This window comes from Aethalodelphis obliquidens, unplaced genomic scaffold, assembly GCF_003676395.1.
Source record: "Aethalodelphis obliquidens isolate GAN/ISIS:26980383/991018 unplaced genomic scaffold, ASM367639v1 scaffold12, whole genome shotgun sequence".
Lineage (NCBI taxonomy): Eukaryota > Metazoa > Chordata > Mammalia > Artiodactyla > Delphinidae > Aethalodelphis > Aethalodelphis obliquidens.
The window spans coordinates 22,891,196-22,913,680 of record NW_020837956.1 but is presented as its reverse complement, the minus strand read 5'-3'; the positions used below and the strand labels follow the sequence as shown (position 1 = coordinate 22,913,680).

General features: G+C 47.2%; 1 protein-coding gene across 1 annotated transcript in view; it reads left to right on the top strand.

Annotated features, from left to right (window-relative positions):
* The window catches only part of DPYSL5 (dihydropyrimidinase like 5), a 47,115-nt gene that overhangs the window by 18,162 nt on the left and 6,468 nt on the right, over positions 1-22,485 (top strand). The window contains exons 2-9 of the mRNA XM_027113617.1: positions 6,829-6,987; positions 8,967-9,146; positions 9,962-10,030; positions 11,733-11,777; positions 13,613-13,688; positions 14,694-14,850; positions 19,283-19,424; positions 20,594-20,736. Of these exons, the coding sequence (XP_026969418.1) occupies positions 6,829-6,987; positions 8,967-9,146; positions 9,962-10,030; positions 11,733-11,777; positions 13,613-13,688; positions 14,694-14,850; positions 19,283-19,424; positions 20,594-20,736 (971 nt within the window). The remainder of the gene's footprint in view (positions 1-6,828; positions 6,988-8,966; positions 9,147-9,961; positions 10,031-11,732; positions 11,778-13,612; positions 13,689-14,693; positions 14,851-19,282; positions 19,425-20,593; positions 20,737-22,485) is intronic.

The window sequence follows — 22,485 nt, the reverse complement described above, 5'->3', positions numbered from 1 at the left end:
TTACGTGCATTATCTCATTTAATCCTCATGGTAACCCCACAAGGGGTGTATTATTACTCCATTTTACAAATGGGGAAAATGAAGCTCAAAGAGATTACATAACTTGCCCAAGATCTTATAACCATAAGTGATGGAGCTAGGATTTAAACCTAGATCTGCCTGCCTTAAAGTCTGGTTCTTGTCACTCTACTATTTTGCCTCTAAATATAGCATTAATGTGTTTTAAAAATGGCAAGCCGGGGACTTCCCTGGTGGTGCAGTGGTTAAGAATCCGCCTGCCAATGCAGGGGACACGGGTTCGAGCCCTGTTCCGGGAAGATCCCACATGCCGCGGAGCAACTAAGCCCGTGAGCCACAACTACTGAGCCTGCTGTCTAGAGCCCGTGAGCCACAACTACTGAGCCCGCGTGCCTAAAGCCCGTGATGTGCAACAAGAGAAGCCACCGCAATGGGAAGCCCGCACACCGCAATGAAGAGTAGCCCCCGCTCGCCGCAACTAGAGAAAGCCCGCGCGCAGCAACGAAGACCCAACGAAGCCAAAAATAAATAAATAAAGTAAATAAATTTTTTTTAATGGCAAGCAGGTTAAGTGTGGGAAAATGTCCTTTTCCCCAGGTATATTGCAGATTGAATGTTGCCTGTCTCCTCTGCTGAAAATTCAAAGAATGAAGGGTGAGTTTTCAACATGGTAATGCTGAACAGTGACAGCATTGCAAGGTCAGAAGTGGGACCATGCCCTAGATGAAGTAATAGAGGCTGGGACCCAGAAGGTAGGAGTGAAAAGTAAAAGGAAATTGAGACGTGCAGTTAATTATAAATGTGCAATTTAGAGAAAAACCAGTCAGCTGAAGAATGAGCTCAACAGGTCAAGAAAAGGCTTGGGAGCCGTATGTAGCCAGAGGGACAGTGGGTGGTCCCAAGGAACAATCATGTGTCACTTGGTGTCCTGGAGAAAAGCTGGTTGCAGGGAGGGTTTGTGTGGTTTTGTTTGTTTTTCAGAGAAAAGGGGCATCTGATAAAAGGTGTTGGGGAGACTCTAAAAGAGGTTGGAACAGTGGTCAGCATTCCAGCGGCCTTGAAGGGAATTATCGGAGAAAGGGTCAGGGTCCTGAGCCCCCAGTGTGAGCTGGATGAATTGGCATTGAAGCCAGCATAAGCCTGTTAAGAGCGTGATCTCCCTAGATCAGGTCAATGTAGCTGATAAAAATGGACTCCTTGTTTAAATACTATTAAGAATTTCAAGATGACAGCAGAGATTAAACCAGGACAGAGCCAGTCAGAACACAGGGCACTGTGGGACTGCCCAAGCCACATACCCACGGAGCTGGTGTTGGCTGGTAGGCGTATGTTTCAGGATGAGAAAGGTGTTTACTGAGTGCCAGGCATGGTTCTAGGTACCATACATACATCATCTCACTTGACAAAATGCTCAGGCCCTTCTCTGGGGAGTCTCTCACATCCCAAGGAGTGGTGCTGCTTAAGAGCTGGCTTTCCTGAGGGCCAGAGAGCAGCCAACAATATCCCTGAAGGGCAAGGAAGTTATTCAGAGCAAGAGAGAAACCACTGATCTGGTTATTTTTTTTTCTCTTCTACTTTGAGCGAGTATGAATAAAAAATGGAAGATACATTCAATGTGAAAAGAAAAGGAAGTGGTTCAGCAATTCCAAGAGAAGCAGATCCATCTGAACAAGTGATGGCTTTCTCAACTGCATTAAGAAATGTCGAAAACATTTGCATTGGACTTAGTTTACAAAGCACATCCAAATACTGGTTATTTGATTCTCAGTGTAGGATTGTTCCCTCTGTGAAGATTGAGTTGCCCTTAATCTATACATCTAGATACTCCAGACCCTGCTATTATGATTCCAATCACCTCCCCCCAAACACACCCATTTTCTGAGCACTAGTGTGAAAATATGTTCACAGGAAGTCCCTACGCCACCCCTAATGAAAAACCCCACAGATAAGCTCTGGCCCAAGTGCCTTCTCAGCAACAGGGTACAAAGTTTGTGCCTTGACCTATTGGTTCTTGGCCTTGGAGCCAGAGAACCAAGCCTTTCCCTTTGGGGAGCAGGGTGGAGGGGTAGAGAAAAAAACATAGCTACTGGGAACTCAGCAAAACGTGATTAGAGCCGCAGCAACGTAGAAGATGGTGAAGAATGACTCTCCAAAGATCTTTGTCCTGACAAAACCAGGAAGGGCCAATGCACTGTTCTTTCCAACGCTGTGATGTGGGCAAATAAATTATATCTGAAATTTCTTTCCAACTTGCTGAGCAGGTCCCTGGTCAATACGGAGACCCCCATGTGCCCACAGTGGTCTGATAACTTCTGAAGCATAAAGATGACATTTATAATAACAGGTTTAGGTTGAGTTCAGTACAAGTTCCTGCCAAGCGTATGCCTGGAAACTGTGACATAAAATGGATTACCATTAAGAATATTGGTTTTAAATGTAAAATAGATGGCTAGTGGGAAGCATCTGCATAGCATAGGGAGATCAGCTCGGTGCTTTGTGTCCCCCTAGAGGGGTGAGATAGGGTGGGAGGGAGACGCAAGAGGGAAGGGATATGAGGATATATGTATACATATAGCTGATTCACTTTATTATACAGCAGAAACTAACATACCATTGTAAAGCAATTATACGCCAATAAAGATGTTAAAAAAAAAAGAATACTGGTTTTTCTTAGGGAACAAGTGGATGTGACACGACTGGGCATCAAATAAACCCAGATTTACCCAGCGGTATGTCATAAATATCAAAAACAAAATAATGGTAACCCTTTGAAATAGTAAAATTATGTTTCATATCCTGCCAAATGTGTATGATGCTGCTGCGTCTGTTGGTTAAACAAATGGTCCTAAAGTCCATATTAACTTAACAGTGAGAGATGTGAAGTCTCACATTCACAATAGAAATGAATGCCACATACACAGTGGGGAATGCTTGGCTGGACAGAAGTTTATGTCAAAAAATAAGGGCCTGGGTTGATAAATGGCCACTTCAGTCAGCCACCAGGCTCCAGTAGGCTCCTTTTCCAGTAGTGTGTTAGCTGTTCCATGGTCGTGTCTGTCTCCATAAATGAATCTTAATTCTGTCAAATAAAAAAAGCAAGTTGCAAAAGGACATGGACAGTATAATACCACTTGTGTACATTTTTCAGATTTGCAAAACAAGTATAGTAAAAGCATAAAAACATGGATGGGAGAAATTTATATCAACCTCAGGGTTAAGGGATGGGAATAGGATGGAGGGCTCCAGTTGTATTGGAAACATTTTCTTTCATTTTTTAAATTAAAAAGCATGTAAGGTAAATACAGTAAAAAGCTAACATCTGTTCAATTTGAGTAGTGGGTTCATGGGTATGTGTTGTATTATGTTCTGTACTTTTACTGTATGGTTGAAATGTTTCATACATAACTTTAAAAGAAAGTATTTTAAATACATAAACATGGTTAACTAAATTTTAAGTAGTTTTAGTTTCCTCCGAATTAATTTTTTTATGTATACAGTATTATGAAAGTAATATATTCTATGAAATAAAGTTCAGAAAATTAGAAAAAATAAATTACTCAGAATCCCATCATCCACAAACTGTCATTGTTAATGTTTTGGTATATTTCCTTCTATTTTTTTTTCTCTTTGTGTGGGTGTGTGTGTGTTTAAACGTACTTCTAAGTATCTTGGGTACACTTATTGAATTCTGTCTTTTTCACTCGTTATAGCATCACCCTTGTTCCGTGTGAAGACTTAGCTTCCATGAACATCATTTCTATGGATTCTTAAGATCTTTCACAGCTTCACTTTTCTTGCATAAAGACAGTTACGAACAGCCAGCAGCCACACAGTCACCTTTCCTTTTGATTATGGTAAATATAATCCTTTTGAAAGCCTCCGGAACAGGATTGCATCACGCTCTGCTGTTGATTTGTACAAGGCTGTTTTGTGTGGAATGACAGTAAAAAGGTCTGTCACATCTGTGATATCACATTCCTGCGAGGACTGAGCTTGTCAGCATTCATCCCGTGGGTGGGAACTGTGCATATTTTAGAAGCCAGCTCTGTGTGCATCTCGCCTGGGAGGAAAGCAGCACTAGTGCATCCGGCGTCTGGTCTGGGATCCCGAACCCGCAGCTGGGAAAGTGTTTACTGATCCCATTAAACTTTTGCTTTGAGGCCTGGGGTAACAACAGTAATGATTTTTCCAGATATTTGTATGCCCCTTCCCAGCTTATGGAGGTTCTCACAACCACTGCCACCTGAGCTGCTGTGGGCCCCCAGCGGTGAGGTGCAGAGCAGAGCAGGCACACAGGATTACAATCAGCAATTGGGAAAGTCAGGACGTCTGCCGGATGCTTCTGACTCCGTCCAGAACTTCTCAGTTATTATCCTTGGACCCAGGCAAGAGGAGTCTCTGCCATGGGCTCTGGACTACAGGCAACTCCCCCACGTCTGCCCAGAGCCCACTGTCCCAATCCTGGACCACACTCTGGGGCCCTGGAATCCCCTGACAAAGGGCCTGAGCACTGCCAGGGCCTACATTAGCCTGAATCTGTCCTTCTGGGGGCCAGACCACCACTCTGTGCACGCCTAGCCCCAGGGTGGCATCTTGCAGGAGTGAGCAGAGCTTAGATCCAGGGGCTGCAGGACACATAACCGGAGTTGGAGAGTATGGGCTAGAGGCAGACGCAGAGGCTGAAGGCCAACATCCCCTAGAGTGTAGCTCAGAACTGCAAGCATTCTGAGAATTCTGAACTCAAGCCTGGCCTTCTGAGTCATTATGAACATATATCTGTTAGAGTAGGGGAACAGAGTATCCTCTGTGGAACAGTTTGTTAGCGTGACCTGTAACTTTTAACTAGGGATTCAGCAGGTAGACCTCCTTTTCTACTCTCAGAAGCCCACAGATGCTAAGAACGGTCTTGGCTCTCTTATTCCACCGTGCTGTCTCCATATTCCCTTTTTCTTCTATGCAAGTCTACAGACAGATGAGGGAGTGCAAAGGAAAACAATCTAGAACCACGGAAGTAAGACAATTTAGTGTGTAACATCCCAATATACCAGACACCCCCGTGTCCACACATAAAAGCAAGAAATGCATTTCAGGACAAAATAGAGTACAACCACCTGCTACGAGGGTGAATCATTCTGGCACGATCCAGCAAAATCAGAAATAGAAGCCAGCTAGTAAAGCTACAATCTGCTGCTCTTCCCCTTCTCTCCATCTCCCACATCGCAATTCCTGCGTGTGAGCCTCAGAACTAGCACCCTCTGTTGGTTGCTTTAAGCTATGCAAGAAGTCAGGCCCCTGCGTTTCCCAGGACAACAAGGGCACTAGTCTCACCCGCCCAGCCAGGGTCAGCGTGGAAAATCAGTGTTGCAAGAGCTTTCATTGTAATTGTTGCTTGGCCGCTGAGTTAATTTTTTTTTCAGTCCCTTATTCTCCAGCAATATTTCTGATTCGTCATCAATGATTTAACCGAATAGAGAAGCATGAAATCATCAAGACAGTTTCATTGTGCTGTTTTCCTCCCATACAGAAAACAGAGATAAACAACTAAACTCTGAATAATGAAACACACATATTAGGACAAAACTTTACAAAGTGATGATTCTCTTGACTTTCACAGCTCTCCAGCAAGGAAGCTGGTCCCATGGTATAGGTAAAGACTCTGTAACAGAATATTTAAAAAATAAATAAATGAAAAAATTTAAAAGCAAAAAGAAAAAAAGAGAAAAAACATACTTGACCTCTTGCATCACAGAGGTCAAGTAACTGGGCTGAGGTTATCCAACTGGGAGGTGGCATAGCAGGGACTTGAACTTGGAGCTGATTCCAGTCACTGTAGGGATCCAAATAAAAGCGTAGGTTTTGTCCAAATTTTAATTCCTCAGGAAAAAAGAGTCACCTATATTAAAGCCCTCATAAAGTTTCACATATTATGGGGCCTGTCTCAATTTTTATTTTAATAAAGTTTTTTTGGAGAACAACCCGTTAGCCTGGAATAGCCTTTGGGCAATGCTAGTTTAGGAAGCTCATGGAGGTCACCTGACCAAACTGGTTTTTAAAAAAGTACGTGGGGGCAGACCTTTAATACAGATTTAGTAATTATTCCTGGGAGCATTGTTTGTGATTGCAAATGAGACCTTTTAAAGATTTCTTTTTAAGTGGTATCTCGTGGAGATTGTGGATAGGATCATTTTTTCACTGACAGATCGTACGGGGACCTAAAATGCTCTATCTCAAACAAGACAGATGGAAATGAAGTTAATGTTCTTGGAAAAACTGAAGACAAAGACCCTGATGTGAAGATGCCTATAAAAACTTTGAATAGAATTGTTTCATGAAATGTGAGTGAATAAAACAAAATAATATAGTCAAATTAACATTTTACTATGGTTTACATATATATGTGTAACTAAAATAATATTATAAACAGACTTATATTACATTATGGTAGACATTTGATTACATCATCTATATATTCAAGTTGGTCAGAAATTGTCTGGGGGGAATCTTCTCATTTGGAAATATAGGCACTGGTAACACACTAAGTCGTTTTTCCCAAGCGCTGAGCTGCAACCCAAGATGAGGAAGAAGCAGGTTTGTGTGCTGGGTCCACAGTAATGATGAAGATTACACCCTGGCTCCTGTGTTGACAGCTCCTTACATTTTCCCAAACATTGCTGCACTTGGGCCTCCCAGCCTCTTGTGTGGGAGAGTCTGTGGCTGTCCTGAAGGTCCACCTGAGGACCCAGTGTCCCCACGTCAGCGACTTGGGTGCGGGTAGGGATGTGACGAGATTGCTTTTCCCGTCTCCCTCAGGCAGCACTAGTTGGAGGTACCACCATGATCATCGGCCATGTCCTGCCTGACAAGGAGACCTCCCTTGTGGATGCCTACGAGAAGTGCCGGGGTCTGGCTGACCCCAAGGTCTGCTGTGACTACGCCCTCCATGTGGGGATCCCCTGGTGGGCACCCAAGGTAACAGCACTGGGTGGAACCCCAAAAGAAGAACCAGTGCTCTTTTTGGCAGAGGGGCCATCTGGTGAGAGCCAGCTGGGGGGGTGATGCTGTCCTGCGGTGTAGAACACCCCTCCCACCTCCATCCTAACTCCTCCAAATGCCAAAAGAAAAAACACTTATGATTCTATACGGGGGGAGGCCTGTTTTGCTTAATTTAAAGAGCAGTTTTCCAGCGCTCTGACCACAAGGCGCTCAGCATGTCCTGACGCTCTACCTAAGGTGTCACTTATGTAGCAACCCCTAAGGGGTTGCAGCTGAGTAGCAAGCTCAGTAAGGATCAGCCCTGAGGGTCACATCATTTTGTGCTTGGAGTGACAGCACTGAGGTCTCAGAACGGAGGGTCCCGTCCTGGCTCAGTGCCACCTGGTAAGAACGGATTGGGGTGCTTTTTTCCTGCTGGGCCCCAGCTCCTGCTCTGGGCACCCTGAGTTTGCTCCTGGTGTGTGACTCCCACTGGGCCCTTTCTCAGCTCAGCCTCTGTGCCCCTGGCTTTCCTGGCCTCCTGTTGCCCAGGCCCCAGGGCCAGAGTCCAGTCCCTGCTCCCCGATTCCCTCTTCCTCGTTCTTCCTGAATACAGATACACAGGCATTTAGATTTTGCTTCACTTCTGGAGTTTTACTGCTTCTTACCCCAGGGAAGCGACCTGGATATTCATTCTTTCATCAAGTGCTCATTAATCACCATGTGCCACTCAGTACTTGAGTGGGTGCCCCGGAATCTTAACCATAAATAAGCATTAAGCGATTTTGCCAAGTTCTCCAGCTGTGGATCCTGATCTAAAGGGCCTGGCTCCCTTCCGAGACAGTGACTTACAAGCCTGGCTGTACTTCTGCCCTCAGGCACAAGCCTTGAGCGTGGGGCTTACAGTCTCTTCCATTATATCCAAACCGGTGCTTATGAAAGGCCATGGAACCCCCCAAACCCACACATGAAGATCTCCCTCCTGGTACCGGCTAAAAGGTACAGACCACACTGAATGTTAGCCATCCTTTATCTCAGATGGAAGTGTTGTCCACTTCGGACACCCTCCTGGATGGGCGACCCCTACCCTGAGCCTCCAGTGGCCTGGAATAGAGAGGGTCTGCTCAGATTCCCAGCAACACTGAGGCCAAGTCAGCTATCCCTAAGTCCCCAAAGGTTGTGGGGATTTTCATGCATCTAGAATTTTTAATTCTTTTTTATAATAACCAATTTTTTTTTCTAATTACAGATTTTAAAAATAGAAAAGAAAGGAAGCACATGATTCAGTCACCCCAACACAATCACTATTGTTATTTTAGCTTATTTCCTTCTGGTCTTTTTTCATAGTAACTCTTTCTATTAAGTGTGAGCATTTTCCACCTGGCTGCCTGGTCTTCATGACCATCAATGCCGTGGCCACTTAATGTTCTGTCAAGTAGACGAATCACAATTTATTTTCCTATTGTTGGACCGATGTTTCTTCCATTTTTTCCTAGTATAAATAATGTTGGGATGAACCTCCTTATTCACATAGCTTTGCTTCATGTTTGGCTTTGTCCCTAAGTTAGATTTTCCCCAGGTCTCTGGATTTTTAGCATTAGTACGCCTTCTCTGTACACCCCTTCTGTTATGGGGGCGGAGGGAACTGGCCACAGGTGTAAAAGTCATTAGTGCATTTACCAATAAGGCTGATTTGGAGGCAGAAACACAGGACAAGCTTATGTGATAGGAGAAACATGCCCAGATCTCGTTTCTATATTTGTGTCACGCTGGACAGTTTTCAAAACACTTCCGCATCCATTTGCTCACGTGACCTCACAGCAGCCTGTGGAGTGAGAGGAGAGTGAGATACTGCAAGGTTGCGGGTGGTCATGTGGCGACAGAGCCACCTCTCCTCCGCGCTGGGCCAGCGTCTGCCAGTCAGCCTCTTGGCCCTCTGTACTCACGTGGCATTGCCTTTGCATTCTGCTCTCCAGGTGAAAGCAGAAATGGAGACCCTGGTGAGGGAGAAGGGTGTCAACTCGTTCCAGATGTTCATGACCTACAAGGACTTGTATATGCTTCGGGACAGCGAACTGTACCAAGTGTTGCACGCTTGCAAGGATATTGGGGCGATCGCCCGGGTCCATGCTGAAAATGGGGAGCTCGTGGCCGAGGCAAGGCAGTAGAGAATGTTGGGGGAAGTTGGGGGAGCACCGATAGAGACAGTTCTCTGGGGGACTCCTGACCACCCATGACCCTCCCTACAGGGTTCAGATAAAACAAATAATAAAAGAAAGTGTGAGATGTTAACAGCCCAGATGACAGATCTCTGTCCGAAAATCCAAACTTTTCTAGTGTCTGTAAAAACCAAATCTCTCTGTCTAGTCCAAAAGGGTTTCTAAGTCTTGGATGACGATGTCTTCATTCAAATATGATACTTAAATTCCATTATCACAGAGGAATTTGGAGCACCTCTAAGAAATATTTTTAATGAGATGTGACGTACAGAATAAATAAGGGTCAACATTCCACCTTCCTGTACCTCCTCAGCGGACCTGAGGTATTATAGAGATCTTCTCACTGGTACCAAGACAGACAAGCCCCTTTGTACTACTGGGTCTTAAGTAGGATACTTGGGGTAAAGGTTAATCTAGGCATCTGTGGAAGCTGGAAGTTTAACTAGATTTCCAGTGAGGAAGTTCTGATTTGCAGATCAATAAACAGTGTTTGTCTTTAGTGTCCCAGGCCTGTTGGCTGGTGACTGAACTGTATTTTTAAGAGGAAAAGATATTTTCAATCATTATGAAGTGAGACTCAGGGGGTCCCTGTCCTAATCCTGCCCTCGTTCTAAGATGGGTATTACAGAAGTGAGAAAAGCAGCAAACCTATTGGAATGGGCTGTGCTGAAAATATTTTACTGTCCCTTGGGTTCAGTGTTTTTCTGTATCTCTCTGATTCTCTCAATTTTCCTTCTTTTGCTCTTATTCAGGGTGCAAAGGAGGCGCTGGATTTGGGTATCACAGGCCCAGAAGGAATTGAGATCAGCCGTCCAGAGGAGGTGAGGAAGATATCCGTGTTCTTTGTCATCATCTTTCCTATAGATTCACACAACTTTTAGGATAGAAGAGTCATCGGTAAATACGAGTTGCATGGTATTGCTTTCTTCATGGGTGAAATTCCCATCTGGAAGCTTCCCAGGGAACAACTTCCTCCATGCTACGGCCGACCTGCCCTTCAGCTTCCTTGGGGAAGACAACTTTGGGGAAACAGACCCACCTCACTGGGGGCTGATTTCAAGGGTCTGAGGGAGGCCATGTGAACATGCCAGGGGTTGCTTTGGCCAAAATTGAATCGGGAGAGAAAAGACAGACTGAAAGGGCCTTTAGATGTTAGAAGAAATTCCAAACTATAAGCCAGTGAGTTGCCATTTTGGGGCTGAGATCCCTTTGAGCATCTGTGGAAAACTTTGGACCCTTCCCACCAGAAACGAGAGGCTCATGCATGTCTGTGCTCTTACCCCCTTTTCCTATTCGTTGCTGAGATGGTGACTAAGCCCTGCTCTCCCTCTGCCCTCTGGTTTTATCCTTGCACAGTTTTGCAGGGTGTCGACACAAATGCCCCCAGGTCCCCCTTGCTGAAGAATTCGGCTTTGGAGGATCACATTAGATAAATAATGTGTTCTTGCCCTATGACCCTGTTCGGACATGCCTTACTAGTGGTGAGGGGAGAGCTATTTTCCATTTCTTCAAAGCCTTAAATGCAGAGTGGTGGTTGGATGTCCATGAGGGACTGATGGGGAGGCCTTGGGGGACGAGGAGCTGGAGACAGGATGTGATGGTTCTGTCATCAGACAGGAACCAAGTCAGCCTACAGTGGGTCAGCCTGGTGTGGGCGGGGGTCCCACCTTACTCCTGCCGTGGGTTTGTCTCTGTCTGCGAGAGCGCTTGAATATAGCTCCCGTTTGGGCACCTCAGAGTTGATAGAGAAAGACACACCAGCTTCAACAAGGCACTCAGAGTGCCTGGGAGAAGAGGGGTGGGGGGATGCGCACAGGACTGGGCTTTGTGGAGTTCTATGAGGGGAAGAGAGCGGTGCTGACCGTAGTGGCAGTAATAGCAAGAATACCACCTTCACCATCTACTGATTAAAGGGGACATCTAAGGAGGTTTTGCTCCCCAGGGACATTTGGCAATGTCCAGAGATATTTTGGGTTATCCCAACCTGGGGGAGGATGTTACTGGCATCTACTAGGTCGAGGTGAAGGGTGCTGCCAAAGAGCCTGCAGTGTCTGTTCAGCCCCTTCCACAAAGGATTATCTCACCCCAAATGCCGCTAGTGCCGAGGTTCAGAAATCCCGATCCAGGCCAATCTTCAGCTTGAAATCAATCAGTGTTATTCCTTTGCTACAGTTCTGAGATGGCTGTGGAGAGAATGCACCAGAAACCAGGGAGAGATGTGACTGCAGGTTTTCGTTTGTTCTTGTTTTGTCGTCTTTTAATTAAGCCCTGAGTAGCATCCAGCAAAGACGTGCCTAGAGCCCTAAGTCCCGGGGTTCTCTCAGTGTGAGCAGAGGTGGTTGGAGCTTGGTGCCCCTGCCCAGGGTTTCCCCCCGAGCCAGCCCCTGTGGGTGCTGTTTGTCCCTCCAGCTCTGAGTCAGACATTCCAGCACTTTCTGCGTACGAGGTGGGGTGTCAGGGAGATGTAAGCTTGCTTAGGGAGATGGTGAAGCTTGTTTTCTTCCTGTCCTCTGTTTCTAACAGGTGGAGGCAGAAGCCACTCACCGAGTTATCACCATTGCAAACAGAGTAAGTAGACCCCAGCTCACCCTCAGCGCATTCTCAACTCTGGGGTCAGAACCCAGCCTGTACAGTAGAGTCCCATCCTGCTCTGGGTGCCAGCCCCATGCCTGGCTCCCAGGACCGCCAATGAACACCGTTTGCTGAATGAACAACACCGTTGCTATTCCCACAGACCTGGCAGGAGTCCTCCCTGCCACCGGCTCTCCATTCTACCCTGCTGATCTTGCTGAGACCTGGTTCATTGCTCAAATGGAAATGCCTCCCAGCAGAGGCAGGGCAAGGTGGGGACCACAGAGCCTCATGGCAGCTGGAATCTGTTCCTTGTAGAGGAGCAGAGAGACGTTTGCTTAGAGAATCATGATTCGAACCTCCGCCTCTGGGCCATTCATGATTTTTCCTTGGTATGGTTCAGGGTAAGGGGGCGCTGATGCAGTGTGGTGGTGGGAATGAGCACACACCTTGGGGCCTTGACCAAAGACAAGCTTCCAGTCCCACGCAAGTCAATCAACCACTCCGAGAGACTATTTTATTATCTAAAATTGGAATGATAATATCACCCACTCTTCACAGGACGGTTGTGAGGATCAAAGGAGTCGTGGAAGGAAAAGCACTTTAAAAACAGGAGAACACTGTACCAAGATCCTTTCTCCTCCTAAACCATCATTAAGTGTTCTATTTGCTCAGATAATCTGAACTCTAGTTTTCCAAGTGTGGTCTCTGGACCAGCTGCATCAACATCATTTGTTAGAAATAGGAACTCAGAAATGCAAATGCTCAGGCCTGTTCAGACCCACTGAATCAGAAACTGGGGGTGACGCCCAGCAACCTGTGTTTTAACAAGCCCACTAATGATCCTAATGGGCGCTAACACTTAAGAACTTCTCCTCCAGAAAGACCTAGGCTACCCTGAAGGCTGTGAGCTGAGGATGTGGTGTTAGGAACGCCAGGGGAACACAGAGGTTGGAGGTCCAGTTGGTCTCAGCATTAGTCAGGAAACTTGTGCCAAGCACATCAAATGCCAGGCCAGCCCCTAAATTCTCTATCCTCCTAATGTGACAGGCAAAGAAGGCATTAGAATAACATTTGGGAAAACAGTTTCCCATTAGCCCTTTGCAAGTCCAGGAGCTGGACAAGGACATTGTTTTACTGTCGTAACAATAGTTACGCTATCAATTACTTCCTGATGGAAACTTACCCCAGAATTAGGAAAGATCTGAATAACAGAAGGGCAGCTCCTCGTTTTCTTAGTTCAAACACATGCCCAGAGAAGTGAAGCCGTGGACCGTGGTCACACAGCTTGATAGAGGAGAAGCCAATCAGTGTTATAATCCAGGTGTCCATTTGCAAGACCGGTCCTGTCTGGTGTAGACTGTGAGCCCTGAACCTCTTGTGTATTGTTTCTTCTCCAGGGTACATTCTGTCTACTGATAAAGCAGCCCTCAGATGGCAGACATCATCATTTTAGATATGGGATATAATACACAACTCTCTCTAGGTCATCACGTTCATGAATAGGAAAGGAAGAGTCCCTCATTTCAAGTTGTAAATAGTCTAGGTGTTGGCTGGTAGAAAATGTGAGGTTCAGCACTTGGCATCTTGCCCTGATGTCCCCCTGCTGGGCTCTGGTGCTGGGCGCTGCCTGTCCCCTCCTTGTTTCGTGGGGTTCCCCAGCCTGCAGCCACCAGCCCAGCATTCCCAGCAGAAGACCGCCACCCTGAGGGGAGTGCTAAGTGATGCAGGGGGCGGCGCTGGGGCCAGGACTGGGCTGGTCCGGTCACCTTGGTCCTTGTTAGGTTATGGGGTTGACGCTCTCTCCTTCCCACCGTGTTTCCCGTCCTTAGACTCACTGTCCCATCTACCTGGTCAACGTGTCCAGCATCTCGGCCGGTGACGTTATTGCAGCTGCTAAGATGCAAGGTGAGTCCGTAGGCTGGGCTGAGCAGCGCCCATGTGTGGTGGGGCCCAGCAGCTCCACGCACTTTCCAGCCCGGCTCCTGGGGCCAGGCCCTGAGCCTGCCTTTCCCTTTCCTCTCTGGCTGTCTTCCTCACAAGCACCCTGCACTGGCCTGGGTTCAGGGCATTAGCACCAGTGTTTCCCTCTGCACATTTGTTTGCATAACAGCTTTACAGAAGTGTCCGTCACCTCTCCTGGGTCTGGTAAAATTTTCCAAGTTTTCAATCAACTCATTAACTGGTATTTTTTTCAGTCTCTTGGGTTTTGCTAGTGGTTGCGTTGGTAACCAACATGAAATCCTGGACCAGTTCCAACGGGCATTTCAGGGGGGAAATGCCTGGGAAGTCCCTGGAGAAACGACACTGTGAGGGCCCAGTGTCCCTTTCAGGAACCCAGTGTACCAGCCCCAGGGCACCTGTGTGTCGGAGCACCTGGCAGCACCTGAAGGCTTTGTACGTGCTTGTACTCCCAGTCCGGCTCAGGGTGCCAGTGAGGGCCCAGTAACAGGAGAAACAGGTCACGGTCACAAACCTGAGGATATAAATTGGGAGCAAGGGCCTTCAGCCTTCCCACCACATTGCCCTCCAAATCCTGCCTCTTGCTTCTTCAGCGGGACCCCCTTCGCCGTCTCTCCTGCGCTCTTTTTCCAGTCTCCCTGTCCTCTATCCCCTGCTACGGTGCCACCCCCAGTTTTCTCCTGAAGCTGCTCCCGGCAGCCGCCTGCTCAGGAAACAGACGAGTGCTGCCCCGCCTCGGCGCCCTCGCCCTTCTGTTCTTGCCAGCAGTCAGCATGGGGACAGAGAACAGTCTGACCTTGACCCCAGCTGTGCCCTCAAATGCCCAGCTGAGCTCGGGCAAGTCCCTTCCTCTCTGACTTCAGCTCCTTCACCTGCCTCGTGAGAGGCTCAGACCAACGATCTCCCAGGTTCACTGGCCTCCTGGTGATGGTTTGAACCCTCTTCTTTCAGGGAAGGTCGTGCTGGCCGAGACCACCACCGCGCACGCCACACTGACGGGCTTACACTACTACCACCAGGACTGGTCCCATGCAGCCGCCTACGTCACGGTGCCTCCCCTGAGACTGGACACCAACACCTCAACCTACCTCATGAGCCTGCTGGCCAAGTAAGGTGTTTCAGCAGGACCACGGCGCGGCATTATCTCACAACGTGCGCCATTCTGGGAATTTGTAGATCTTTGAGGTGATATCGTAGAGGCCCCAAACCTGACCTAAGTTTGATTTCGTCGTGTCCAGAGGATGATTTTTGCTTTTGTTAGCTTCTCCATGCAGCTCCTATCACCACTTGATTCGGATGAGAGCTTCTGAGGTGATGAGTAAAGAGCGTATATAAAACCGTGAACAGTGGCTATTCAGAATTTCCAAGGATATTGACACCTTACACTGGAGACCACTGGGGAACTATAGGCTGTGGTCTCTGACTTACCCTAGAAAATCTGTGCCTCTTTCTATCTCTCGTCTTTCTTCACCTCTCCCTCTTCTCATTGTGTCCCACGTGGTTTTCTCTCGTTGTATGTACCTCCCTCCTTCCGTGTGTTTCTCCTTCCTTTCTTTCCTCTTCCCCTTTTCCTTCTGCACCTTCTCCCTCTTTCCCCGTAACATCTTCCTCCAGACCTCCCTTTCCCCAGCTCTTCTTTTTCTGACACTGCTTTTCCCCATTCCATCCAGGTCTAAATAAAATGCTTTAATGAATAGTCTGAATTTGGCGGGACACAAACAGGGAAAGATTTTGTTTCGTTTTGCTTCAAATTCTTTCTTGCCACTAGTGACATTTTGATACTGGTAAAGGCCATTGCTTTTTCTTCTCTTTTGCTTATTGAAGTCCAGTTCAGTTTAAAAGTCAGTCTCTTCCCCTCCCCACCCCCCAGCTCAGAGAATTAATAGGGGTTAGGATTAAAGGGGTGGCGAATTCCATTCCATACCCAAGCACGATCTGTACTCCTGCACTAATCGTCACTGCTTCTCTGGCTAAAAGTGACTGGCCCTTGGGGCCCTCCTCGTATGGGGCATGTGCCCGGATACAGGCTCCCTTGAGTCACCCTCACGCAATCCTCTGACACAGGAGATGGAGTGCAGCTTGACCTCTCCTTCCCGTACCTTCCCAGCTTCCAGAACTAGCAATTCCCTGTGCACAAGAATCTGGCCAAGCAGCTTAAGCCTGGCCACCTTCTACAGTATCTGGGGCCCAGAGCAAGCTCACACCGCTTTGCCACTCCCTACAGTGGGAGGGCAGGCTGGCCCCACCCCTGGCTCTCCTCACCCAGAGGCTCAGGCAGGTGCCCGCTGCTGTCACCTCTGTTCTCCACAGGTGAACCTCTTGAAATGTCCCCTCTTGAGACTAGTTGGGGGACAGGAAAGCACCATTCAACCCATGAAAAGAGGAAGAAGGGAGAGTGCAGGACTCACCATTCTGCCAACACCTCAGTCGCCCTCCCTGTCTTCTGCTTGTATAAGACCTAGGGGTGGTGATACACCCCTGTTAGGGTGATGGTGAGGGGGGTGTTGAGGTAAGTGACCAGCCCCAGTTGGAGGTGGCTGTCGTTAGATAATGGGGCTTTTATTTCAACCATGTCCTTAGTTTTCAGTCCTGGTTGGCTAACAACTGGAAAATTTCCACTCCACATCCTGCTACGTTAACAACCGAAAGAGCAGTGTGGGGCTTTCCAAATACAACTGGAGTGCAGGAAGTAGGGTCCCGGGGTGAAGGTGGCCCCTGGAGGGGCAGGATATGCTGTGGCACAGTGGCAGTAATTAAAGTCTGTCCCGTAGTTTTGCTGTGATTCTGAGCAGTGGCAGCTCTGACAGACTTAACCAATTTGAGAGAGTAAAGGGAGAAATGCTAGATCAGCTCTTTCTTTTAAAAATGCTTGTTGTTGGGAAAAACCGGCCTCCTTTTCATCATCATCAATACAGCAAAAACAAACAAGTATCAAGAACCCACTATAAGAATTTGGGCTCAGTTCCAAGATCAAAGAATCTTTTGAAATACCTCTGCTTGCCACAAGCAAATTTACTGAAAGAACAAAAGGGTAGTAAAACTCCCAACCCACCCAAATTACAGTGCCCAAAGCCACACAAATTTAAATAGGCAGGGGAAGAAAAGTATTATTAATCGAATAATTCAAGTTTTTATATCTAGTCTATTTTGTCAAATTTATTTAAATTATTATTATTTTTATTTTTATTTTTATTTTTTTTGCGGTACGCAGACCTCTCACTGTTGTGGCCTCTCCCGTTGCGGAGCACAGGCTCCAGACGCGCAGGCTCAGCGGCCATGGCTCACGGGCCCAGCCGCTCCGCGGCATGTGGGATCTTCCCGGACCGGGCACGAGCCCGTGTCCCCTGCATCGGCAGGCGGACTCTCAACCACTGCGCCACCAGGGAAGCCCTATTTAAATTATTTAACTAACTTCTATTCATTTAAATAGAATTATGATTTCATGTGAACTATTATGAGAATAGTTTGAATCCCATTTTTTAATATTTATTTATTTATTTGGTTGCAGCAGGCGGGCTCCTTCGTTGCAGCTCATGGGCTCCTTAGTTGCGACTCGCTGGCTCCTTAGTTATAGCACACGAACTCTTAGTTGCGGCATGTGGGATCTAGTTCCCAGATCAGGGATCGAACCCAGGCCCCCTGCATTGGAAGCTCAGAGTCTTAACCACTGTGCCACCAGGGAAGTTCCCAGATCCCTTTTTTAATCAGTGCATATTGTAAACGTGTGCAGTTTTATAGAATTTGGAGCATAGTTTTTACATTTTTAGGAATCTATGATTACTATAATTTTGCTTCTGTGACATTGTTGGTGATAATTGGTATTATGCAAAATACTTGATAGAAAACCCAGACACCAATTATCATATTTCTATAAGAAAATATGAGCTGTTTCATAATGATCTACTTTAGGATGTGGTTTCTTCGAATATACCAGGGTAATGAGTACAATCTATAGATATAAGGATTTGTCCTTTATTTAAAATCTGACTTCTCAAAGGGATCAGAAATTTTTTCATTTGAACATATATATTTTTAAAGTACTTAACAAAAGGCAGTGGTGTTTTAAACTTTAAAGAGTAAGGATGGGTCTGTCATACCTCTCAGATTCAGGGCAGCATCAGGGGACCCCAAAAGCCCTTCTGGAATGTGCCCCCCCATTCACTCTTGCCTAGTAAGCACTTATTTGTGTAGGGGACTTTTTAGAAAAGTGGGTGCTCAGTAAGACTTGTCAGTTAAAGCATGGGGTCCTGGGGTCCCAGACCCTCAACCCAGGACTCTGATGGGCATCTTCTGATCTGAGCCCTACCCGGGTGTCTGGAGGATCCCTGAGGAGAAAGTGAAAACCTAAAGATTCTGTTTATCTCTGGTGGGTTCTGCAGGTCTGGGGGATGTGGGGATCCCCAGGAGACCCTAGAATAAACCCTCTGCTCTGTGGAAGAGCCCCTCCCGCAGCCTCTGAGAGGGCCCAGAACAGCGCCTTTGGCGCAGGGAGCTACCAGCCCATGCCACAGAGTGGCATGCTATGTGCGCTCTCACTGATGTAAGTCTCTGCCCCGAGTTCTGAGCTGGCCCAGAACCCCTCGAGAGCCTGGCCGTGCCTTACCCACCGTAGCCTCATCAACCGTCTGAGGACCATGTTCACAGATGGCAGCGGCGATGAACCGCTGGCATGTTGTTGCTGGTTGATCAAGGCAGACTTCTCTTCCGTCTTGTCCTTCCTCTTCCCTGCAGGGCCAGGAGAGCCCTCACCTCCAAGCAAAGCTTAACATGGAACTCGAGTGTTTTACCAGCACATGCGTATTGCCAGCAGGGCCTGGTGCAGGTTGAGGAGGGAGATGAGAGGGAGTCGGCGTACGGTTCTATGGAAGAAAAACTACCTCCACCCTCTCACTTTAGTTAAACTCATTTTTTTAAATTTATTTATTTATTTTTGGCTGCATTGGGTCTTCATTGCTGTGCGCAGGCTTTCTCTAGTTGCAGCGAGCGGGGGCTACTCTTCGTTGCGGTGTGCGGGCTTCATTGTGGTGGCTACTCTTGTGGAGCACGGGCTCTAGGCGCGCGGTTTTCAGTAACTGTGGCACACAGGCTCAGTAGCTGTGGCACGCGGGCTCAGTAGTTGTGGTGCACGGGCTTAGTTGCCCCACGGCATGTGGGATCTTCCCAGACCATGGCTTGAACCCATGTCCCCTGCATTGGCAGGCAGATTCTTAACCACTGTGCCACCAGGGAAGCCCTTAGTTAAACTCTTAAGTTCAATTTTTCTCCACCCGTTAGTTCTCTAAACATCCAAAGACTCTCAGTGTCTCCCATGACGCTGGCATTCTGTGCCACAGTTGGCACACACGCTCATTCTGCAAATGTGTAAACTGAGGTTCTCACAGATAACTCGCTAGAGGTCATACAGCTATGAAGTGGCAGAGCCGAGATTGAAACCAGCTTTGCCGGGTTTCCAAGTGAAGGGTTTATCTCTGTCCCTGCCCCCACCCTCTGGGACCCTGGCCTCCCCTCCCCTTACTGGTCATGTCCTTCTCTCTACCCAGTGATACTCTGAACATTGTGGCGTCAGATCACCGACCTTTCACCACGAAGCAGAAAGCTATGGGCAAGGAGGACTTCACCAAGATCCCACACGGCGTGAGCGGCGTACAGGACCGCATGAGCGTCATCTGGGAGAGAGGAGTGGTATGTTCCCACGACCCCTCCCCACTCTGGGCCTCGGAAGAATTTTCACCCTTAGGAGGGCTGGGTCAACCACAGCTCCTGTTTCACTCAAATGGAAAACAGAAAAGGTCTGTTTTTTTTCCTGATCGGAAAGATAATAATGCCTAGCATAAAAATTTGGAAAATACGGAAAAGTATTAGGAAAAAAACCCCATAATTGCATACTGGGAAATTATTAATATTTTGGTATATTTCTTTCCAGCTCTATGCATGTACTATACATTATTTTAATTACTGGGTTCATCTTCTTTTCATATAACAGTGTATTTTGAGTGTCTTCCTATATCAGTAAAAATTCTTTAAAAACATATTTTTAATGGCTAAATAATATTCCCTCCAATGGCAGTGCCATGTTTCAATTAATCCTTCCACGATGTTTGGAACTTTCAGCTGTTTCAAATTTTTGCTCTTAGAAATAATGCTGCAGAGAATCTCTTTGTTCATGAGTGTACATCAGCATTTCTAATTATTTCCTGAGGACAGATTCCTAGAAGCGGATTTCTGGGCCAAGGGATATGAACCTTTTTAAAGATCTTGATATCTTTTGTCCAATAATAAAGATAGAGGCTGGGACTTCATTTGAATACCTCCTGTTCTGCCCATGAAGAATAAGTAGTTTTGATCTTGACCTATCACAGATTAGATGCAGCATAGAGTATGAGGCCAAAGAGATTTGAAATCCTCAAGCTTAAACAACCAGCTCGGGGAAGACCCATGAGGCAGCTCCGGAATCCCCTTTGAAAAGGGTCCATGGTGCCTTCATGGGTGGGACGATAAGAAGCCTTTCCAGGAGAGAATATATGTCCCTTCGTGGATGCAGGGAAGCTCCTGATTTATCCAGAGTGAGTACCGAGTAGACCTGCTTTTACAAACAGGAGGTAGATTTGCACCAGGAAAGCAACCTTTTGGAACAAGGGCCCACCCGCCCCCATTGCTGCAAGAAGGAGAGAGGAGTAGCATGGAACCAAGCCTAGCAGGTTGGCTCATCTGAGATGATGCCCATGGCGTTGTCCTTCTCAGCACCATTGTTCTGACCAACTAAAAGCCCTCAGGCCAGGGTCAAGCGTGACCCAGGGTTTGAGGCACACACACAGGGCGTCGGTTGACCTAACACTTTTGCAATGTTTCAGGTTGGAGGAAAAATGGATGAGAACCGTTTTGTGGCTGTTACCAGTTCCAACGCAGCGAAGATTCTCAACCTGTATCCCCGCAAGGGCCGCATCATCCCTGGAGCCGATGCTGATGTGGTGGTGTGGGACCCAGAAGCTACAAAGTAAAGCCTGCTGCTAGTCTCCAGGGCTAGAGGGACTTGGGATTTTAAGGACCTTATATTACAGAACTCCAAAAGCATATCATCTTTGCACTACTTATAGCATAGAGCAAGATGACCCTAAGGTGTGTTCAATTCAACAAATACTTGAGGGCTTGCCATGGTCCAAGCACTAGGAATGCAACAGTGAACAAGAAGGGCTGAAGATCTGCTATAGTGCAGGTCCATGTGCACAGCACTTTACAGTTTTTCAGAGCTAGGTCACATCAACTATCTCGTTTGCTTTTCACACAGCCCCAAGAAGCACTTAAGCCTAAAGTTCTTATTTCCATTTTACTGTTGAAGAAACTAAGAGCAGAGAGTAGAGGGACTCCCCACATGACATAGCTAATAATTGGCTGAACCAGATAGATGTCCTGACACTCAGTTCTGGACTCTTCCACCAACACTCTTCTTCTCCCGTTGAGGGTGTGGGTCCCCTTGAGCACACAGCGCTTGATACCCATGGCGTTAATGAACACAAGATGAGTGGGTAAATGAAGTGAATCAGGAGTTATCAAGCCACAGGATAACTCACCAGTTATGAGCATCATCTTTTTTTTTTAATTAATTTATTTAATTTATTTTGTTTTGGCTGCGTTGAGTCTTCATTGCTGCACAGAGGCTTTCTCTAGTTCCGGCGAACAGGGGCCACTCTTCCTTGCGGTGCGCTGGCTTCTCATTGCGGTGGCTTCTCTTGTTGCAGAGCATGAGCTCTAGGTGCACAGGCTTCAGTAGTTGTGGCACGCTGGCTCAGTCGTTGTGGCTCTCGGGCTCTAGAGAGCAGCCTCAGTAGTTGTGGTGCACGGGCTTAGCTGCTCCACGACATGTGGGATCTTCCCGGATCGGGGTTCGAACCCCTGTCTCCTGCACTGGCAGGCGGATTCCCAACCACTGCACCACCAGGGAAGCCCCAGGGCATCATCTTTACTCAGAGATTTGAGCAGGGTAATGGGAATTGTTTTCTAACGTTAAATTTCATTCAGTCACTCAACAAATCGAAAAGTGCCACCATTTGCTGAGCACTTTTCTAGGTGCACAAGCTAGCAGCGAACAAGATAGACAAAAATGTGCTGGGATTTTGAAGATAAAAAGTTGAATAGCAAAGAAACGCACCTCCCTGCTGGGATCCCCACACTGCTTCTCCGTTAGGGCCCTTGAGAAGCCGGGTTCTGCATCCAGCCTGGGGCTGGTCCCTGCTGCTGCTGCAGGTGTCGCCGTTAGTGATTGCTATTGGCAGAAAGACCCCTAGAGTATAGCCCAGTGTATTAGTCAGCTAGGGCTGCCATAACAAAATACCACAGACGGAGGCTTAAACAGTAGAAATTTATTTTCTCACAGTTCTGGAGACTAGAAGTCCAAGATCAAGGGGTCAGCAGAGTTGATTTCGTTCTGAGGCCTCTCTCCTTGGTTTGTAGACGGCCATCTTCTCCCTCTGTCTTCACAAGGCACTTCCTCTGTGCGTGCACTTCTGGTGTCTCAATTCCCTCTTCTTATCAGGACACCCATTTGACTGGATTAGGGTCCACCTATATGACCTCATTTCACTTTAATTGGTTCTTTAAAGGCCCTATCTCCAAATACAGTCACATTCTGAGGTACTGGGGGCTAGGACTTCAACATATAAATTTGGGGGCACACAGTCCAACCTAGCCTTTGGGGGTCATCCCTTCCCACTGAGCATCTTCCCTTCCCACTGAGCATCTTCCCTTC